Below are 21545 nucleotides of genomic sequence, written 5' to 3' on the forward strand. Positions count from 1 at the left end.
TAGTTCTCTGTCGCATCCCTGCCCCTCCTATTTCCGGTGCCGTCACGGGACAGAGCAGTCGGTGACAGCCCCGAGGGCCCCCGCCCCGCGCCCATGGCCGAGCCGGACCGTGAGTCGGGGGCCCCGGTGGGAGGGTCGGGCCGCGCCGGGGCCTGGCTGAGGGCTGCAGGCCCCGGGGCCCGAGGGCAGGCGCTGTGGGACGGGAGATAGGGGCTGCTTGAGGGGAGTGGGTTCCGATGGCCGTTGCTAGGTGGTCCACGTTACTAGGTCGGTGGACTCCTGGGTCGCGAAGTTTTAAGGGTCCGCTTAGTCCACCCGTTTGTCGAGTTACTAATGATCGCGTGTTTCTCGCCCCTTGGTTGACGGGGACCCCCGTTACTAAGGACATTATGTTGCCGCGGTCCCCGTTGCTAAGGGTACCTGGTGATGGGGCAACTGTAGGATTAGGGTGCCTGGTGTTCCCCCCTATCTCTTCCCTTTAGTTCCGGTGCCTCTCCTAAACCTACACCGCGCCTCTCTCCCAAACCCGTTTCCTAGCCAAGGTATCCCTTCTGGTCTCTCTTCCTCGCCAAACTTTTCTCTGCCTTGAAACTAACTCCTCCCTGCTCACACGCTCACACGGTGGCCTTCCTAACTCCACCTGCGTCTTCCTTCAGCACCCCTACTTCCTGCTCCCTCTTCTCCTAAACCTTCTCCTCCTTGGCCTCTTGGCCCCTCTCTAACCAGCCCTCTGCACTCGAAGGTCTGCTTTGCCCCATCCCCTCCCTCCCTCTACTCCACCTTTACCGCCACCCCTGATTCCAGCATAACTAGGTTGGTGGGTCTTCTTGTCCCAGCCACTGCCACTTTGAACCCCTTCCTTCCCCCTTAACCATTCCCCCCACTGTAACCACCTCTGCTCCCCCTCCTCCCCAGCCTCTGACCCTCTGGAGAACCAGGCAGGGAAGGTGCAGGAGGCTCAGGTGAGATGGGGGAAAGGGTGGAGGGAAGGAGAAAGATGGACTTGTTCCACATCCCAAACCCCCGGGAGGTGGCAGAGGGGAGACAGTGACCCCAGGGCCCTCAGCTCATTATCCCAATCTCCCTCCCCAACTGGTACAGCCTCCTGGGAACTGGTGGCTTCTGGGGATTGTCAGAAAAAAAAAAGTGTGTGTTTCAACCCTAGGACTTCCCTCCAAACTTTACTTTTTCTTTAGTGCACCCACCCCCCACCCCCGTACCCCAGTCTCTTTTGAACCTCCTTTTTTACTCATCTAGTAGACACAAGTATCCAAATCCAATTTGGTTCCTAAACTCACAGATCTCATGGATAAATGACAAGAAAATGATGCTACAAGGTGATTATGAAAGTAGCTTGACACTTTGGGAGCCCAGAGCAAACTTTGTAGGTCACAGAAGATTCCAAAAGAGGCTCTTTTCTGGAGGATCCCACAGGCTGGTCTAGGATTCAGAGTGATATATAGTCACAATGTAACAAGTGAAGAGTAAATTTCGATTATTTATTTATTTATTTATTAGTACCAGGGATTGAATGCCAGAGCGCTTATCTACTGAGCCTTTTTTAATATTTTATTTAGAGACAGGGTCTCACTGAGTTGCTTAGGGCCTCGCTAAGTTTGCTAAGTTGCTGAGACTGGCTTTGAACTCGTGATCCTCCTGTCAAGGAGCCTCCCAAGCCGCTGGGATTACAGACGTGTACCACCATGTGTGGCTTGAATTTCTTAGGAACAGTGGGAAGTGGTGTCCCGCACAGAGGGTACAGCTCATAGAAAGACCTGGGAGCAGGAAAGAGTGTGATGTGCTTGGTGGGTAATTGGGTAGCTGGAGGTGGTCAGCTAATGATAGCCATGGGCAGCATGTATTGACTACTTACTCCAGCTGGGCACTCTGATTAATGCTTTCATGCATCATCTCATTTTAATCTTCCCAGTATTCCTATGAGGAGTAAGGCCTTTTTCCAGGTAGGAAAAAGGCAGAACTGTTGAGTAACTTGTCTTCTGTCCCTTGGTAGAGAAACAGGGAAGGATTTCAAACCCATAATCTCATGGCCCTGGGCACACTGCCCTCTAGATGCTGCAGGAGAGACAGACTGGCCTCTTCACAGATGCTCGAAGGCACCCACCAGCACCTCAGGCCCCCCTACTGGGAAGGTCCCATATCCGACCCCCTACCACAGAGCCTCACTGTCTGCAGCCTGAAAGAATGCCAGCCCAGCCAGACCCTGAGAGCACGCTTCAAATATAAGCAGTGCAGAAGCTGGGATTTCAGTACCCCACAGAGGCACAGCAGAGCCGTGCCGAGAGTGTGACAGCCTCCTGTCAGCCTTGGCATCCCCCTCACCGGGCCCCCACAGCACAACCACTGCCAAAGAAAAAGGTCTTGTGGTAAGAAGGGATCCTCAGTCCCACAGAGATGCGAGGATGTAAATCACAGCATTGTCTACAATAGGGCAAGACTGGAAGCAGCCCAAATGGCTGCCAGGAGACACCTAAAATGAACTATGGTTCATCTGTACAATGCGATGCTGTGTAGCTGCCTGAAAGAATGAGGTGGCTGCATGGTCTGCTGTTCCATGGAAAATGCTAGATGCAGCCTTGTACCATGATAGGACCGGTTTCTGCAAAAATAGTTTCTATATGCAGAGAAAAGAAATTACCATTGAGCTCTCAGTAGTGATTGTATCAAGGGGGGGGGGCAGGAAAATCAAAAGGCAACTGCCCAGGTTATGTGTTTTCTAATGGTCAGAGTTTTTGCAAAGCTTGTGCAATCTTAAAAAGCGATGAAGGGGCTGGGGCTGAGGCCCAGCAGTAGAGGACTTGCCTAGCACTGAAAAAAAAGTGATAATTGTTTTTAAATATGTTTTGAAGGGAGGTTCTTATTCCAAAAACTTGGAACCAGAATAGCGAGTGGCCAGGAAGAGGCATTATCTGAGGGCCCTGAAGCTGAAGACTGAGTTGGTCGAGCTGTGGATTTGTAGATCTGCGGCAGGGTACGGCCCTGGCCTCGCACAGAACAGGCTTGCATTCAATGGTGGATGGTTCCAGAGGCCCTGCTCTGCCGTGCTCTCAGCACCAGGCATTCAGTGGTGAACAAACCAAGTCCCGGCCCCTTTGGAACTGACATCACTGGGGGCTGTGGATGTGTTTGAGTGGCATGACGAGCCTGCAGTCACCAGAGAATCCTCTGAAGCAGGGAGGAATGGGCTGACCCATACAGACGTCACCTGGAGGGTCACGGGTAGTTTGGAGGCAGAGACTAAGACCTGGAGTCTAGGAGGAGGCCAGGGGAGGACCCTGGAGAGAGGACAGGCTGGACCAGGAAGAGCCCTGGGGTGGACAGAAGGGGTCAGTAGAGAGACTCTCAGGAGGCTGAGTGGACAGACCAGGGGCTGCGGGCTGTGGTCAGCAGGCAAGGGTGGGCGGTGGGGGTGACTAAAGACAGTGAGATCCACCCCGGGGGGCCTGGGAGGAAGAGCAGGTTTGGGGGAGATGCTGAGGCCAATTTGGGACACAGAGTGAGGGACGCAGAGGTCACCTAGGGTGAGGCCTCAGGAACCCTGGGTCTGATGATGAGGTGGCATTATCAGTGACTAGGCGAGGCCATTGGTATAGATGTGGCAGTAGCCGAGGGAAAGCCAGGAGGGCCCAGGACAGAGTCCCCGAGCGCAGAGTGAGAGGGGTTCAAGCAGGGGGACCCGGGGGTGGACCCAAGGCCTTCTGCTGGCATTGCCCATGGAAATGACATCCGTGAGCAGGGACAGCGGGCCACACTCCACAGGACAGGGGCATAGGGGAGGCTGTGGATGCCAGGCCTGTGATACAGCAGCAGCCAGCACTTCCATTTCCCGAGCACCCACTGGCGAGGGCTGTGCGGGCACCTCACCTGTGCCAACTCCGTCCATCCTCACGGCAGCCCTGAGCTCCATCTCCACCAGGAGGCACTGAGACCCAGAAAAGTAAAGCCCCTCGCGAGGTCATGCCCACGGAGCAGCAGGCCCAGGGGCCCCTGCCCGCAGCAGCCCGTCCCAGCCTTCATGGTGGCCCCAGCACTAGGCCTCTCCTGCTCCTCCTCCCTCAGGCCACTTCCCCCAGAACCTTCCCCTCAAACCCAGTGTCGCTGCCACGCCCACCCCTCCCTCCCTAACCCACTTCTGGGGCTTGGCCACCCCCACCCCACCCTTCCAGGACTCCGACTCAGACCCTGAAGGAGGAGCTGCTGGCGGAGAAGCAGAGAGTAAGTGTCTTCTTGGAGGGCAGGGAGGGCAGGGCTGTGGAGTTAGGACCAGGGTCCAGGAACACTCCTTGGGGCCACCAGGAGTGACATTCGGAGTTTGTAGAAATGGGCAGAGCAGGGTCTGGAGGCCACTGGCTGGGCCAGGCACTGTGCCTTCAGTGGCGGGGAGGATTGGGGACCCCAGGGCTGGTTCAGGGCCCTGAGGACATCTACACGCCCGGGCTGAATGCCCACCAGCCGCTGTCTCTCTTCTTTTTGGCCAGTGGATTTCCTGCGGAACTTCTTCTCCCAGACCCTGGGCCTGGTCACCCAAAAGGAGCGTCTGCTGGATGAGCTGACCCTGGAAGGGGTGGCCCGCTACATGCAGAGTGAGCGCTGTAAGTCGCGTGTCCCAGCTGGTTGGGCCACTTCTCTCATTCCTGACCGCAAATGACTTCATACCTTTTGTTTATAAATAGTAAGAAGCCCAGTCCTTGGGGCTGGGCTGGGGCTCAGTGGTAGAGCACTTGCCTGGCATGTGTGAGGCACTTGGTTCAATTCTCAGCACCATAAATAAATAAATAGTCCATCAGCAACTAAAAAAAAAAATATATATATATATATATGTATATAGAAAGAAAGAAAGAAACCCAGTTCTTAAGCAAAAAACAAAACAAAACCAAAAAACTCTGCAGACCCTAGAACCCAGCCTTGAGCACGGCTGGACCTAGGTGCTTCCACGGTCTCAACTCTCTGGTGCTGTTTTTCCCCCACTGGGGCATGAGTGACTCCCCGCAGCTCCAGATGCAGACTCCACCAGGTTAGCAGCTGCTGCTGCTCAAAGAACCTACACTTGCAGCGAGCGGTTGAGGCAAAACACCAGAGACTGACTCCCATTGGCCCAAGATGGGTCACAACCTGAATCAAGCTCTGGGTCTCTGGCCAGTTCCTTTCCTAGAATGAGGGTGAATAATTACACTTCACGGGGTTAGGGGTGGCGCTGAACAAATTGAGACTTTTGCTTGGAGGCCTGGAACCTAGTGTGGAAGTGTTCGCTGTGGTTGTTACAGGGAGCTTGTTCGGGGAGTGTATGCTGGCTGGGTCACCCCGAAATTTATATTTCTTGCAGTAAGTTGAGTCACCAAAGTCTGAGAAATCAGGCTCTCAGCTGTCCTCCAGGGGAACAATAGACCCTTTGAGGGTCCTGAACAGCCTTTTGTTGAGAACGCCTTCTCCAGTTTCCCTGTCCCCAGCTGCTGCCGTCTCCCCAGACCTGCTGTCCCTAGCCTGCCTCACGCCATCCTCCAGTGTGGGAGGCCCTGAGAGGATCCAGACAGTGGCTGCACAAAGCCTTCGTCTTCTGCCCCCCTGCACTGGGTCTTGAAGTGATTGGCACATGCAGGTGGCTGTGAGACTATAATAATCATTACCCCTGTAAGGGCCTCTCGTTGGGTCTTCACAGTTACCCAGGAGGCCATTACTATAGGAGTGATCTGGACAAAGGAGGAGACTGCGGCCCTGAAAGGTTTTGACTTGTTGTAGGATCAAAGAGCTGGCAGGACTGGATCCCAGGTCCCCTGAAACCAGAGTACATGATCCCCCTGTTTCAGCCTCCACTGGGTCCAGCCAGGCCTGCTTGGATGGCATCCCAGAGATGAAGCAAGGGCCCAGGCTGTTGCCGACCTTGACCTCGGATTACCCTTTTTCTCTTCCCTTGGATTGGACACCCCAGGGCACCCAGTTCCTGGGGCACTGCACTTGCATCTCTATGGTGGATGGGCAGGTGCCTGGGTTCCATGTGGCAGGCTGTCCCCCCAGCCCTAGCTGTCTCTACTTAGCTGTGTGCTTGTGGACAGTCAGCCACATCTTCCCATCTTCTTTTATGAGAACTGGTAAAAATTATGGAGCAAAATGCTTACAAGGATCCAAATTGTGGGTCTTGAGAAGTTTGGTACAATTGGCTCAAAGAATACGAGTCACACATAGGCAGTGTCTGCCCCGTGCCGGGCGCTGATCTAAGCTTTACGTGAATTAATTCATTCTCTGAGCAGCCTGCGATCAGTACTGTAATTATCCTGATTTTACAGAGGAGAAAGCTGAATCCTGGGGTAGTAATAGGAGCAGTGTAAGACCCCACAGCCACCAGGGAACGGGACGGCCATGACCTCAAGCCTGTCTCCTCCCTCAACTTCGGGAGTGTGGCTGAGATGGCAGATCCTTAGACTTCACCTGAACTTGACCAGGTTCCAAGTGACTGATGTGTGTTTGCCTTCAGAGGAAAGGATATGAACGAGTCTATAGAATGTGCTAGAAGTACAAGGTCATCCAAGGTTGTGTTCACAAGATGAGCTGTTACCAGGGTTTGCCATGCTGGGGTGGAACTTATGCCTTGAGCAGGCTAGGCCAGTGCTTTTCCTCTGCGACATCCCTGGGCTGGGAGGCTTATATTAAAGTGCATCTCTTTCCAGGGACCCCGCCTTCCGCCCCCCACCACACCCACAGCCTTCTCAGGGGGAGAAACTTTTACTCAAGAGTCTCCTTCCCAAGTCTTCCTAAATTGGTATCATTTTAAACAGTGCATTCCTTTTTTTAAAAAAATATTTTCTTAGTTGTAGATGAACACAGTATTTTTATTTATTTACATGTGGTGCTGAGGATGGAACCCAGTGCCTCCCACATGCCAGGCAAGCGCTCTGCCCCTGAGCCCAGCCCCAGCCCCTCAAACAGTGCATTCTTTGGCCTCTTGCTGACTCTTCTTCCGGGTGACTGTCTTCCCCAATCTGAGCCTTGGTTTCCTTGATTCTAACATGACAGTGCCAACACTGTTCCCCTGGAGATGGCTGGGAAGACCATTGTGCATCTGAAGTGCTTGCCTGGCACAGGGGAGGCGAGGTCAGGGCCTAGGTGGGTGATGTTGTCGTAAAGGCTGAACAAACTGTGTCAAGTGACCTTAAACTCCTGTCCTCCAGGCCGCAGGGTGATCTGTTTGGTGGGAGCCGGAATCTCCACAGGTAGGTGTCCCCTTTCCCCAGCTGCTGCCCCAGAAATGGCAGAGCACCTCCCAGGGGCTGGGGAGGGCCCTCCGAGCCCCGCCTGGGGGGTATAGATGGGGCTGGTATCACTGATCGTCTCCCGTCCCTCCTCCCCCAGCTGCGGGCATCCCCGACTTCCGCTCTCCATCCACTGGCCTCTACGCCAACCTGGAGAAATACCATCTCCCCTACCCGGAGGCCATCTTTGAGATTGGCTACTTTAAGGTATCCATCTGTCATGAGGGACGGGGAGGGGTTGCCCGGTTCCCACTCATCTCACCTGGGGCATCGGCCCTCTTCCTGTCTCGCCCACAGAAACATCCAGAACCCTTCTTTGCCCTTGCCAAGGAACTCTATCCTGGGCAATTCAAGGTGAGATCTTTTCCTGCAGGGGAGGGTGGGCGAGAGGGGACGTGGAGAAGCCCTCTCCAGGGCCCTGCAGCCAAATTTTATAAAGTCCTCAAGTACCTGGACTGCGGGGCAGCCTGCCCGGTTCAGCCTCTGGCCCCTCCCTCCCTGCTGTCCCTGCCGCCTCCCCACCACGGGATGTCCACTTCCTCATCTGGGAAATGGGCTGGTGCAGGGCTCCCTCGTGAGGCCGTTGTGATGGTTCCACGAGGCGGAGCAGGCCGAGTGCTAGACGGTTCCCCAGGGGGCAGTGCACGTGGATGTCACAGCAGCCTGTCCTCACCCCCTCCAGCCGACCATCTGTCACTACTTCATTCGCCTGATGAAGGAGAAGGGGCTGCTCCTGCGCTGCTACACCCAGGTAGGCGGGAAGGCGGGGGAGGCAGGAAGGTGGGCGCCTGGGCGGGGGGCGTGCTGTGTGCTAAGAGCTTGGGGGCAACTCAGCTAGACGTGGGGCCACTCTGCTTCCCTGCCACATGACCTACCGTGAGTCACTTCCTCTCAGCCTCAGTTTCCCCTTCAGAAAATGGGCTCCAGAACAGCCTCACCCTCTCAAGTGTATGGTGAGGAGGCCGTGAATTCCTGTCAGGTCATCCTGTGCGTGCTGCTAAAGGGCGCCCCACCTAAGGGGATGGCCCAGACACATGGACGGCCCAGAGTTCCTATTTGCTTTTATTTATTGATTTTGTTACTAGGGATTGAGCCCAGAGGCACTTAGAGACAAGGTCTCCAAATTGCTTAGGGTCTCACTAAGTTGCTAAGGCTGACTTTGAACTCGGGATCCTCCTGCCTCAGCCTCCCGAGCTGTTGGGATAACAGGTATGCGCCACCATGCCTGCTCCTATTTGTTTTAAGAGCTTTCCAGCAGATGACACCGAAGTGATTAGAGCTGGCAAAATCACTGTGACAATTTTCAGGTGGACATTTTACCTTAAGGAAGTGGCACTTTTTATTCATTTGCATAATTATAAGTATGGCATCAAATGTGCCATGGTGTGCACAGGTCAGAGGTTTAACCCAGGGCCTCCTCGTGCCAGGGTACTTGGCAAGGGTGGCTCACACTGAGGCCTTCTGATTACTCCGCGAGATTTGTGGAGTCTTACACAGTCACGTATGTCTGTGCCTCTATCTTTGTTTTATCAGTACGTTTGGAATTACATGATGTATTGTAGCAGTGTGCACACACGCTAACCCATACCTCAAACACCAAATTGTAAAACAGAGATATAACACTTGAATACAAGTAGGTGTCATGGTCAGGTGTGGTGGCACAGGCCTTAATCCCAACAGTTTGGGAGGCTGAGGTAGGAGGATCACAAGTTCAGAACTTCTGGGGACAGGCTGGTTCTCATTGGGGCAGCAGTTAGGTTGGGGCTGTGCCATGAGGCCTGGGACGCTTCATCTGGTAGCCATGGGTGGGGTCCCTGCCAGCCCCAGTCTTGGCGGGTGCTTGGACTGTAGCTGTTTTTCCATGTGCTCTGACGCTGTCTAATCTGGCTACTGGAATCCCTGGTAGTAAAGTAAAGTGCTCAAGGCTCTCCAGCCAGATGATGGCCACACTGACCTCTGACCTTCAGTTAAGAAAAGCCTTCTTAAGGTCCCTTGTAAGGCCATTGCATTTGCCACTGTGCTGTTTTCGATTGGCACCTTTCTCATTATCAGAGGCTCCCTCCTGCTATCAGGCTACATTAGCTAAAGCGAGGAGCGGGGTAGACCGGGCGTTCCTGTCCTGGTCATTGGCATGCTGGTGTTCCTGCCAGGATTTTACCATCTGTGCACTGCCTACTGTGCACCTAAAAGCTACCGGGGTTACTCCTATGATGACATTCCAGACTTTGATGACTAACACTCACTTCAGCCCTGAGACAAGTCACAGTGGAATTGAACACAGCTTTGAGATATTGAACAGAAACCATGGCTAAGGGCTGAAGAATGATGTAGTTTGCAGATGTTTGACAGAATAGTAGCCAGAGCTTGTGGGTCCATCCCAAAAATGTTCACTGAGCTTCCTTAGCTAATTAGGAAACACTGTGTTTTCATCTGGCCCTGGCAAAACTCAACAGGTTTTTCCAGATGAATTTGTATCATGGAAGAATGGCAATGCTAATTGGGAAAGAGGAGGTTATTCTGTAGTGGAAAGTGTTACCATTCCCTCCTCTTTAGATTGAGCATTTCTTTTAAATAATCTTCTTTGTCAACTTGTTATTGTAGCAAATGGAAGACTGAGGTATGTCTAATTTCTTAGTTACTAAGTAATTTATTTTTAAAGTATCAAAAGCTCTTATCCCCTACTCTTAACTCTACCAAAACGTTCTGGTGGAAGACCTCTGTAAAATCACATTAGTATGGATCCATCTGAAATATTTTTTACTTTATTTCTTAGTGTCAGAAACCAGGAATTTTTTGAGTCGCAGGTAAGTTTTCAAAGTATAAGCACCATCTCTGATACCCAATCCTGGGCCAGCTCTGGGCTTGTTTCCCAGTAGGTTGGCCTGCATATGATTTGGGTCGTTCTATCCTTTGTAGATCAAGATGTTCTATGTGCCAGGCCTTTAAAGACTGGACATTGGGCTGTTCCCTGTTGAAAAATGAAGATAAGTGGTTGCTATTTAGAGTGTCTAACCTTATTTCTAGCACCTGGTACTGTAGGGTCATTCTGCTGAAGATCTCAAGACTTGCCTTAGATCCCTGGAGGACCACATCCTTAGGTTGATTCTGTTTCTTTGCTTGAAAAAAGTCAATTATATTTAAAAGAAATTAAAATGCCATAATAATAATAATAAGCTTAAAAAGGCTGGAGACACACAGCTTGGTGGCAGAGCCCTTGCTGAGTAGGTGCCAGGTCCTGGTTTGATTCCCAGCACTGCAAGGTATATAAAGGCATCTTTCAGCACCCAGTTTGGCACCTGCAGTCTTAAAAACTGCCACCAGGGGGAGCATGAATGCTTAAAAGCGGGGTCCAAATTGCTTAAATGAAGTAGATGGGGGCTGTGGTGGCAGCGGGGACGGCATAACTTCCTCCTTCCAGGAGCTGTCCAAGCCTAGGACAGACCTGACTCAGAGAGTCCACTTTACTCACAGGACATGATACTAAGAACTGACTTGAAGCCAAGTGCTTGCTTTTTCTTTTTCTTTTCCTTTCTGGTACTGGGGATTGAACCGAAAGGTACTTTACCACTGGCTACGTCACCAGCCCTTTTTATTTTTTATTTTGAAACAGGGCCTCCCTAAGTTGTCAAGACTGGCCTCAAACTTACAATCCTCCTACCTCAGCCTTCCTAGTCGCTGGGATTACAGGCATGCGCCACTGCACCCAGCATAAGCCATGTGCTCTTTAAGGGTGTTCACTGGTGCCAACCCAGTGCCAGAAAACAGAGCAGGAATTTTGCCTCTCTCCAGCTGATATTCTCATGTTGTGGGGGGGGGGGGAGGTCACAAGGACAAGATGGAGAAGTCACAGACCTAGTGTGTCAGATGGTGACAGGTCTCAGGGGCACATTTAGAAAGGGAGAAGAATCAGGAGAATCAGGAGGTTAGTGGTGGAGGTGCTGTTGTCAACAGGGCTGCCGGAGAAGGGGACATTTAAGCAAAACCTGTTAAGGAGCGGGAAGGAGCCTTGGGGTTACTAGGGGAGAGGTTCCAGGCAAAGGGAGGGGCCGAGGTCCAGAGGGGCACTGCGTTTAGTGCACAAAGAACCCCAAGAAGCTGGACTGAGTGAGCCCTGAGGGAAGGAGGAGGAGAGAGTCAGGGAGGTGAGGAGGGCAGATCACACGGGTCTGTGGGTCACGGGGGAGCTGCAGCCTTTCCCCTGAGACTAGCCATGGAGGGTCTGGGCAGGCTCCCCTGGGGGCTCATGGGACCAATGGGGGGAGGGCGCAGGGAGGAGCCACAGAGACCAAGCTGGAGGAGAGGACGAGGCCAGCCCCGGGGCACGGAGAAGGGGGTGGGTATGAAGGTTGTGAAGGTGCTTCCGGATTGTCTGTGCCAGGGGCGGAGGAGAGTCAGGGCCACCAGTTCTGAGCCGAGCGCCTGCTGCCTCTTCCTAGAGGGGAAGGCGGGTGGGCGGCTGGGGGACTGGGAGGCATGAGGGGTTAGAGCTGGGACACCAGGCAGACAGGTGCAGGGACAGCTGGCCACGGAGCCTGGGTTTGAGCAGAAAGATCCTGGCCAGAGCAGCTGGTGTGGTTGGAGTTACTCATCCAACAGGAGGAGAAACTGAGGCCTCCATCAAAGTCACGTGTGAGGGCCACTCAGCTTAGCCACTGATGTCACTTCACAGGCAAAACGCAGCTCTGAATCCGAGCCGCTCCACTGTGGGCTCTTCTCACCAGGACGCCCACATGAGTATGTGTGGGTCGGTGTGAAATTCACAGGCACCCACCTGCTCCCTGCGATTTAAAATCTAATTAACTATTTATTTACTTGAGATGGGGTCCTGCTATGTTGCCCAGACTGGCCTCTAATCCTAGGCTAATCCATCCTCCTGCCTCAGCCTCCCTAGTAGCTGGGACTACAGGAAACACACTGTGCCCAGCTTCCTGCCTGTGATATTTAACGCACGGATCTAACTCCACATAGAGATTTTAAATGGTTAATTATATGAAATATATCAAGAGTGGGGAAAAAATGTCCCACTCTCATGCTTCATGGAATGCTTCCTGTCGTCCTCTTCTTCCACCTCAGTCCCTTTTTGAGTCACTGACCCAGTTTTCTGGAACACGCCATCTTTGGCTCCTTCTCGATTGTGATGACGCAGCACTTTGGGAGCTATGTGCAAGGCTATATTTAGCTCAAGGCGCAATTGCCATTCACACATTAGGACAGTTGTCACCTTCATTCAAGCCACCGTGATCTCCACAGCAAACAGCTTCGAGGCCTCGTGAATCATACACCGTGTTCACGCTGCGCTTGAAGCTCCGTATTTGGTTTTTTCCACTGGGCCCTTGTCTGGAAGAACCTTCCATGTCCACACCCACATAGCAGCTTCATGCTGTTTAAAAGCTGATTCTTCGCTACTCAGGTTGCTGCAGCAGAAGGATCACAAGTTCAAGGCCAGCCTGGGCACCTTAGCAAGACCCTGTCTCCAAATGTGATGGTCTGGCCTGACTCTGCCGGTGTGGAGTAAAGGCAGCCAGCCCCAGGCAACGTGGAGATGAGGGAGCCTCGCTGTATCCCAGTGCAGCTTGATGTATGGAGCCTGGAACTTGAATTTTTTATAACTTTCACTTGCCCTGTACCATCATTATCCTGATTTAAAAAAAAAAAAAAAACATTTAAAAATGTAAAAGGCCATTCTTAGCTCACAACCAAACAGAAGCCGGTGGCTGGCTGGATTTTGTCAGGAGGCCACCATTTGCCACCCCCCACCCCACCCCCTCAAAGCAACCACTAAAATAACAAAACAGTTGTAGCAAATAAGCCAGCAAAAAAAATGAAGTGGAATAAGAAAAACTGCATTTCCAAAAAAAGGCAGAAAACGAGGAAAAGGAAATAAAGATAAGATATCTAGAATGTGCATGATAGCCAGGTGATCCTAAGATCATATCAATAATCAAGCACAAATGGTAAACAGTCTAGCTAAAAAGCAAAAATTAGAGCAGGCTGTGAGGCATGCCTGTGATCCAGCTAACCAGGAGGCTGAGATAGTGTCGCAAGTTTGAAGCCAACTTGGACAAGTTAGCAAAACCCTGTCTCAGTTTGTGTGTATTTTTTAGTTGTAGGTGGACACAATATCTTTACTTTATCTTTATGTGGTGCTAAGGATCAAACCCGGTGCCTCACCTGTGCTAGGTGAGTGCTCTACCGCTGAGCTACAACCCCAGCCCCCTGTCTCAAAAAAAAAAAAAAAAAAAAGGGCTGGGAATGTAGTTCAGTGGTAGAGCACCCCCCCCTCAGTATTTGCAGCCGTTGTGGCGGGGTTAGGTGTGGGGGGAGTATGTCAGCAGACACTTGAGCTGTACCCCAGGCTGAGTCTCCTTCTGCAAGCACTTCACCCTATTTTCAGATTTAAATACAAACCTCACAGTTGGGGAGAGCCCCCAGCCCCCACTCCACCCTCCTTAATCTAAACTTAGTTCAGTGTGGGGGGGCACTGTGAAGGAACGGGCTTATTTTCAACTATGTCAGAAGAATGAACATTCCCGGAGGTGGCAATGGCAGCTCATGCACTGGCTGCTCCCCATAAGACTGCCTGAGCCGGGCGCGGTGGCACACGCCTGTCAGCCCAGCAGCTCTGGAGGCTGAGGCAGGAGGATCACGAGTTCAAAGCCAGCCTCAGCAAAAGCCAGGTGCTGAGCAACTCAGTGAGCCCCTGTCTCTAAATAAATACAAAGTAGGGCTGGGGATGGGGTTCAGTGGTTGAGTGCCCCTGAATTCAATCCTCAGTACCCCCCCCAAAATTGTAATTGGAAAAAAAAAAAAAAGATTATATTGCCTGGCTGGGTGCGGTGGCCTGGCCACATAGCAAGACCCTGAAAAAGAAAGGAGGGAGGGAAGGAAGGAAGGAGGAGGGAAGGAAAGAAAGAAAAGAAAAAGGGCTGGGGTTGTAGCTCAGTAGTAGAGCACATGCTCACTACCTGTGAACCCTGGGCTCAGTCCCCAGCAGCCCTCCCCAAAAGGTCACATAGCCTTAGTGACATTATAGTATAGCGACATTATAGCTATCCTAGTTTACGCAAGTACACTCCATGATCACTTAATAATGCATTTCTCAAAACATATTCCTGTCTCTAAGGGGCACATGACTATGTTTCCACATCCTATACACACAGCTTTGTTTTTCTGTACCTTGTAACACCTTGGAGAGATCATATCAGTACCTACAGGTCAGCCTTGTTCCTTTTGTTAATTTGTTTCTGTATCAAAAGTGCTGTACAGGAACAGCACAGAGGTACTGAGGTGTAGTTGTGCTCCTTTGTTTTCAGTTTTGCTTTCTGTGGTTTAGGTTACCTGCTTTCAACTTCAGTCCAAAAATGTGAAATGGAAATTTCCAAAAATAAACAGTTCGTCAGTTTTCCACTGAGTAGCATAATGAGATTCTAAGCTGTGCTGCTCCACCCTGCTCAGAACATTCATCATCCCTTTATCTAGCATATCCACATGGTATATGCTACCTTCCCGTTAGTCACTCAGTCATCTTGATTATCAGGTTCATGTAACCCTTATTTTATTTGTTAACAGACCCCCAAATGCCAGAGTTATGATGCAGAGAGACACAAGGACATAAAACATGGAAAGACAAATTAATTTTGGTTCTGTGTGGCAAAGCTGTGATGCTGGGCGGCGGTAGCAAGCCATCGCAAGCTGCAGCTCCTGGTCAGCCTCATGCTCATGGAAGGAAATGACCAGTGCTGTACAGAGCCTGGGTGCAGCTGTGACATCCAGCAGGGTACACAGTGCCCTCTCCACCTAGGTTATTTTCACCGTATGATAGACTTATCAGAACACAGCTTCATCATAAATTAAAAAGCATTTGTATTTACAGGATTTGACACTATCCAAAATTTCAGTCATCTTCTGGGTCTTGAAACATCCCCCCCACGGATAAGGGGGTGGCTGCTGTAATTCTTGGATCTGTTAATTAGCTATTTGTAAGCACACAGTGCACTCACTCACTAGGGACTCAGACAGTAGACTGAGTCAGTTGCCAAAGGCAAAAGCAGAATTTCTATTACAGCGTGGGGCAAGGACACGCCAGGGGTCTGGGAACAGTGGTTCCTGTCTCATGTTATGGGGACAAGCTGATCACTGCAGGGAGCTGAGAGGGGAGTCGGGCCATCTGCCCTTGAAAGGAACCCCTTTCCATGGTTTACAGAGTCTGAGAGACCTTGTAAGTTCAGCCGCAGGCTGCACGTGACCAGCCATCCCTGTGTCACATCTTCTGGTGGCCTTCATCAGCACCTGCCTCAACAGCAGTTGTCAATGGGAACTGGGGTTGGTCGTTTCAAGAAAAATGAGAGAACATTCTGGCCAGTTTCATACAAAAATGCCTTAAAAGAATATAGGTTAACATGTCATCTATGAAACAGACCATAATGCCTGCCAGGTAAGAAATCATTGTGTTTCAAACCAAATAAGCCCTCTTGATTCATTTATTGATGTCAGTGTATGGCCCAGCCACCATGTACGGATGTCCAGGTTGGGTACTACACAAGGATACCACAACTGAGGAGGCTCCGTCTCCAACAGACATTAGAGATTCACACGTTTATTTCACCAAACTTCTCGCAAAAATCAGTACAGTGCCTGGATCTCTTAACCAAATTACTGAAAATCGGAAGCAGAGTGGCCTGAATCTGCAGAAAAATGTCCTATGAGCTGGTGGAGGCTGGGGGTGTGGCCTTTTGAGTCTTCGTCCCACCCCCGCCCAATCCCCATCCTCTGACTGTTTTGAATTTTTATTGCTTTGCTTTTGAGACGGGTCTCGCTAAGTTGCCCAGGTTTCCCTCAAACTTGTGGTCCTCCTGCCTCAGTCTCCTGAGTAGCCCACGTCTGGCTTGCCACCCCGACTGTTGGCCCCACTGGATGAACAGGACAGTTTCCAAACTCACCTGCCGCTGGCTTCTCCCTCTCCGGGCCTGTGCCCACTGTTCCACTTGCTCCCTGACTCACGTCCCCGCCGTCTCTTTCCAGAACATAGACACCCTGGAGCGCGTGGCAGGGCTGGAGCCCGAGGACCTGGTGGAGGCCCATGGCACCTTCTACACCTCCCACTGCATCAGCCCCCTGTGCAGGCGCGAGTACCCGCTGAGCTGGATGAAAGGTGAGGCGCCAGAGCTCCGCCGCCAGGTGCCCGCCTGGCCACTCCTAGCGCAGGAACAGGGGAACAGGGTCTCCGCGTCGTGGGCAGCCATTCTGTCCTGCTCAGCTCTTCCGGCTCTTTCAGCAGATGATCCCAGCCCCAGGGGTGGGGGGGTGAGGTGGTGGCAACTGTACAGCCAGGCCATGGTGCACGCACGCGGCTCCAGAGCAGATTCGGTCACACAGAGACGGTCCTTATGCGGTCACATGGCCTGTTCTGTGTGGTCACAAAACCCTAGCTCTGTGTCCTTTTAAATGCACTGACCCCATCCTCCATGAAAGGCCCATGGAGGCAAATTCAGCTGCACCCGGGAACAGCACTGTCCAACAGAACGTTGTGAGATGAGGGACACCTGCTGTGACCACACTCATAGGCAGCCACTTGTACACACAGCTGCTGAGCCCTTGAAGTGCGACTAGTGGAACCGAGGAACTAAAATTTTTGGCGGGGGGCATAGTAGGGATTGCACCCAGGGGTGCTTTACCACTAAGCCACATCCCCAGCCTTTTCATTTTCTATTTTGAGACAGGGTCTCTCTAAGTTGCTGAGGCTGGCCTCAAACTTGTGATCCTCCTGCTTCAGCCTCCCAAATCATTGGGATTACAGGCCTGTGCCACCGTATCCCCAGCCCTTTTTTTAAAAATTTTGAGACAAGGTCTTGCTAAGTTGCCCAGTCTGGCCTCAAACTTGGATCCTCCTGCCTTAACCTCCTGAATAGCTGTGATTACAGGTGGATTCTTTTTTTAGGTTGTTGATGGACTGTTATTTTTTATTTATTTTTATGTGGTGCTGAGAACTGAACACAGTGCCTCACACTTGCTAGGGAAGCGCTCTGCCACTGAGCACAACCGCAGCCCAAAAGGTTTATTCCTATGTTTTAATTCTTGCGTTTCTGGGGATGGAACCCAGAGTTTCACGTGTGCCTCACAAGCCCTGCCCACTGAACTGCACCCCACCCTTCTTATCTTTGTACGGAGAGGGGTTCTCACTCAGTGGCCCAGGCTGGCCTCAAATTTGCAACCTCCTGCCCCAGCTCCCAGGCTGCTAAGGTTTCAGGCAAGTGCCACCACACCCAGCTTTGAACTTCTAGTGTTGTTAAATGTTTTATTCATCTAAGTCGCACAGCTACCTGGTAGCTTTCTTTGACTGCCATAGTGGATGCACAAGCAGAATCCATGGCGCGGGAGGCTGGGGGCAGGCCTGGAGGGATAGGGCTGGGGCTGGTGCAAGGGGACAGACCACAGGCTCGCTGGGGCTGTCATCCCTGTTCATGTGGGGACAGGGTCCAGGAAAAATAATGAGCAGTCCACACATCTTGAAGGCCAGGGCAAGCCTATGTCTGACATCATTGTGGACAGAGAAGCCACCGTCAGGCCGGGGGAAGCCATTTCTGGTACTCTCTATGCTGACCTAACAGAGCCTCGGTGTCCACAGCACATCAGGACAGCTGTGCAGTTGTGGCAGAGCCACTGGGGGTGGCCTTTCTGAGAAGATGCCAGTCGACTGCCCCTGGGCACGCAGCTGGGGCGACATACAATGCACAGCACCCCCTTTATGTCTCGCTGCGGGATCTTTTGCATCACCCACAAACAGCATGTGGTCGGTGCAGAAAGAGCCCCAGTGACAGCCATGGAAACCCTGCTCTGAACGAGTGTGTGGAATGAACAAGTGAATAGCTGAACAAATGCATCCAGTGTGTGGGGTGTAAGGGACAGAAGTGCTTTCCTGTTTCCTAATCATAAACAGCAAAAGGGTGATTGTCACAGGGGTGGGACAGGGGTCTGTCACAGAGAATGGGCAACAGCTGGCCCTAAGGTTCTGTCCCATCCCGGGATCATGTGCCTGTCCTTCCCTCTCTCTGCTGCCACCAGGCTTGGGGGTCACCCGGCCTTTGTGACCCAGGGGGGACGTAGGGCTGTCCTCCAAGACTCCCTGGGAGAGCTCCCTCCAGTTCCCCAGGCGGGCACCGGCAGGCTGTGTCTGCTCCTGTGTTGGGGTTTTCACTCGGTAGCTGTGGGCAGTGGTACTGGGGCCGCCCTGGACGCCTGGGGATGGCGGGGACCTTCTCTAAGAGGGGAGGTGTTTTCTGAGCAGGGCAGCCATCCCAGGAGGGTCCCCGTGGCCGGGGTGACAGCCATCAAAACCCTGCTCTGAATGTTGTGTTCGTGCTGGCCGTGAGGAGGGACAGAGGGGCGGCGGCCCAGCCCCTGCCAGGTCTCATGTCCCTCTCCTCCTGTCCCTCCTGCCAGAGAAGCTCTTCACGGAGGTGACTCCACGGTGCGAGAAGTGCCAGAGTGTGGTGAAACCTGGTGAGCCCGAGGCCAGGGAGCCTGCGCCCCGCTGACCTCTCCCAGAGGCCGCGCCTGCCCGCCCCAGCCCCGGCCACTCCTGCTCCCCAGCCAGTGCCCCCGTCCGTCCTGGGAAGACTGGGGTTCTGTCCCCCTGCCGTCCCCGCTACTCCCCGACTCCACCCCCAGCCTCGGGTCTGCCTCCCCTCCTGCCTATATTCTCTGTCTCCGTGTCACTGTGTCCTCCTGTCTCTGTGTCCGTCCATCTGTCTCCACCTCAGACATCATTTTTTTTGGCGAGAACCTCCCGGCGCGGTTCTTCTCCTGCATGCAGTCAGTAAGTGTCCCCGCCCCTGCTCCCCTGTGCGGGGAAGGTCTCTTCCCAGCCACCTGTGGGGGGCCTGCTGCGGGATGAGCAGAGGCGAGCTCACTGCCACTCACTGCCACTCTGCGCAGGACTTCCTGAAGGTGGACCTGCTCATCATCATGGGCACCTCCCTGCAGGTGCAGCCCTTCGCCTCCCTCGTCAGCAAGTAGGTGGGGGTCAGGTGGGGGGACGGCCGGGGATGGGCCAGGACAGAGCCTGACCACCCCTCCGCCCCCAGGGCACCCCTCTCCACCCCGCGCCTGCTCATCAACAAGGAGAAGACGGGCCAGGTGGGTCACCGGTCGCCCTTCCTCCCCTCCTCCCGTGCTGCGGGCCTCCCTCCCGCTGGCTTTCTGAGAAGGAGGGGACAGGTCCCCGAGAGAATTCCAGCTGGGGAGTCCCAGGCCTTGGGGCTGCTCAGCTCGGACTCAGGAGTCAAGAATTGGAGCGGTCACGTTCCAAGCTGCCCGGACTCCACAGGGCTCTGGGTCACTCGGGACCCTTTCAAGCAAGTGACAGAGCCCACCTCAAACCTGCTAAAGCCACAAAAGAGGAGTGAAGTGCTTCCTGGGACCCAAGAGTCAGGCCCAGGGGATGTGCGAAGCCAGGCCCAGGGCCTGCGACTGTGGCGACAGGCCAGCGCAGGCGGGGCTGCCCCACCCCCCCAGCTGTTTCCTGGGGTTCGGGGAACCCCAGCTGGGCCTCGTGCCCTCCCGGGGAGGGGTGTCGCCCTGACTGACAGGGGACACAGCTGCCAGGCCTGAGTAAGCATCCCGTGGGCTACATAATGTTCCCAGCATGGACAGTTGTCCCCAGCACCCCAGGGGGACTGTTCCAGGACCCCCTGGGTTACCAGAATCCAAGGAGGCTCGAGTCCTTATGTAGAGTGGTAAGGGTTTGCCCAGGGCCTGCGCTCGTCCCTGGGCACTTTCCGTCCTCTCAGGTGTCTTAGAACGCATCACCGTGTCAGCGCTGGGGAGCGCTGCTGTGGGGCTGTTGTTTAGGGAATAACGACAAGAAAATGGGACTGGACGTGTCCGGTGGAGACGCAGTTTTTAAAAACCTTTTTCGACCCAGTTGAATCCGTGGCGGCAGCGCCTGCGGGCAGGGCAGGGTGTGTGGCGCTGCAGCCCTCCCCAGGGTGCCAGGACTGTCCCAGAGAGGCCCAGTCACTTGACCCAAATCCCAGAGCTGGGACACCGCCCAGGCACCTGGCCCCGGGGCTGTGCCCTCAGTCTCCCCTCCCCTGCAGACGGACCCCTTCCTGGGCATGATGATGGGCCTGGGAAGAGGCATGGACTTCGACTCCAAGAAGGCCTACAGGTGAGGCCGGTGGGGCGCCAGCCCTTAAGGGACAGTGCCGGGGGAGGGAGGCAGAAGGCCCAGGGACCCACAAGAACCAGCAGAGGCCTTGGCCTCGGCCACCGCTGACTGTCCTGCCCGCACTGCAGGGACGTGGCCTGGCTGGGTGACTGTGACCAGGGCTGCCTGGCCCTCGCTGACCTCCTCGGATGGAAGGTGAGGGGCTGGGGGACCCCAGCCTACCCTGTTCCCAGTCCTTGGACCCCACCCAACCCACGCGTCCTCTGACCCTCTGGCATGTGGTGACCTCTGACTTCTGCCAACTCTGCCCTGCAGAAAGAGCTGGAGGACCTCGTTCGGAGGGAGCACGCCAGCATAGATGCCCAGTCTGGGTCAGGGGCCCCCAACCCCAACACCGTAGCTTCCCCCAGGAGGTCCCCACCTCCTACCAAGGACGGGGCCAGGACCGCAGAGCCGGAAAAGCCCTAGTGACAGCCCCGACTCGCAGGCAGGACACCCAGACCCTCTGGGACAGCAGAGCCCCAACCAGCACTGGCCCCTCTAACTCACAGCTCTTTTCTGGGGAGAGCCGTACGCCCCCTCAGTCTCCTAATGACTCCCTCCTAAAACTGGGGTCCTAGCCACACCCCACTTTATCCCAGCAAATCTCTAACATCCCCTTAAAGCCAAAGCCTAAGCAGCCTGACCTAACAGCCCAGGACCTCTAAGGAGCAGCCTTCCCTAACCTCTAACTGCTCCCAGGAGGCCAGGGGTGCCCCCAGACTTCTAACTGTCACCGAAGGGGGCCAAGGGCCCTCACTCTCTACTGCTTCAGGGACCTGTGGCCAAGTAGATCAAACCCAACCTACCCTAGACCGGGGTGTGGTCCTCCCAGTACAGCTCCCACTGTGGTTGGGGAGGGTCTGAGCCTGATAGGGCTCCTGGGTCTCCGCCTCCAACTCCCAAAGTAGGTGCTGGGCCCCCTCCCCTTGGGACCCACTGCCCACGTGGGGATGGGCAGAGGATGTTGTTTGTTTGGAGACAAATTAAAAAACCAAAACCAACTAATCGTCAGCTGTCTGGTCTCTGTGTTCCTTTCTGGGGGTACTTGAAGCAGCCAGCGGGTGGGGTGAGAT

At 53.7% G+C, this 21545-nt stretch overlaps 1 protein-coding gene and 1 pseudogene across 1 annotated transcript; both read left to right on the plus strand.

Annotated features, from left to right (window-relative positions):
• Nucleotide 1: 1 nt before the first annotated feature.
• Nucleotides 2-21477, plus strand: Sirt2 (sirtuin 2). The gene is made up of 16 exons (XM_046440146.2): nucleotides 2-109; nucleotides 916-962; nucleotides 4185-4233; nucleotides 4497-4610; nucleotides 7182-7223; nucleotides 7363-7469; nucleotides 7560-7616; nucleotides 7945-8013; nucleotides 16284-16413; nucleotides 18702-18761; nucleotides 19022-19077; nucleotides 19197-19273; nucleotides 19346-19397; nucleotides 20360-20430; nucleotides 20559-20625; nucleotides 20746-21477. Exons 1-16 carry the CDS (start codon nucleotides 94-96, stop codon nucleotides 20896-20898), a joined length of 1167 nt encoding a protein of 388 aa, XP_046296102.1. The 5' UTR covers nucleotides 2-93; the 3' UTR covers nucleotides 20899-21477.
• On the plus strand, nucleotides 8129-11573 carry LOC124089850 (transmembrane protein 230-like; annotated as a pseudogene).
• Nucleotides 21478-21545: the final 68 nt, after the last annotated feature.

The sequence above is a fragment of the Marmota monax genome, unplaced genomic scaffold (genome assembly GCF_021218885.2).
Source record: "Marmota monax isolate L192 unplaced genomic scaffold, Marmota_monax_Labrador192_F-V1.1 WCK01_AAM20220418_F8-fsc00228, whole genome shotgun sequence".
In the NCBI taxonomy this organism is placed as follows: Eukaryota; Metazoa; Chordata; class Mammalia; order Rodentia; family Sciuridae; genus Marmota; species Marmota monax.

Coding starts and splice junctions, on each gene's coding strand:
- Sirt2 (XM_046440146.2), top strand. Junction 963..4,184: donor GGAAGGTGCAGGAGGCTCAG/GTGAGATGGGGG, acceptor CCACCCTTCCAG/GACTCCGACTCAGACCCTGA. Junction 16,414..18,701: donor CCCGCTGAGCTGGATGAAAG/GTGAGGCGCCAG, acceptor CCCTCCTGCCAG/AGAAGCTCTTCACGGAGGTG.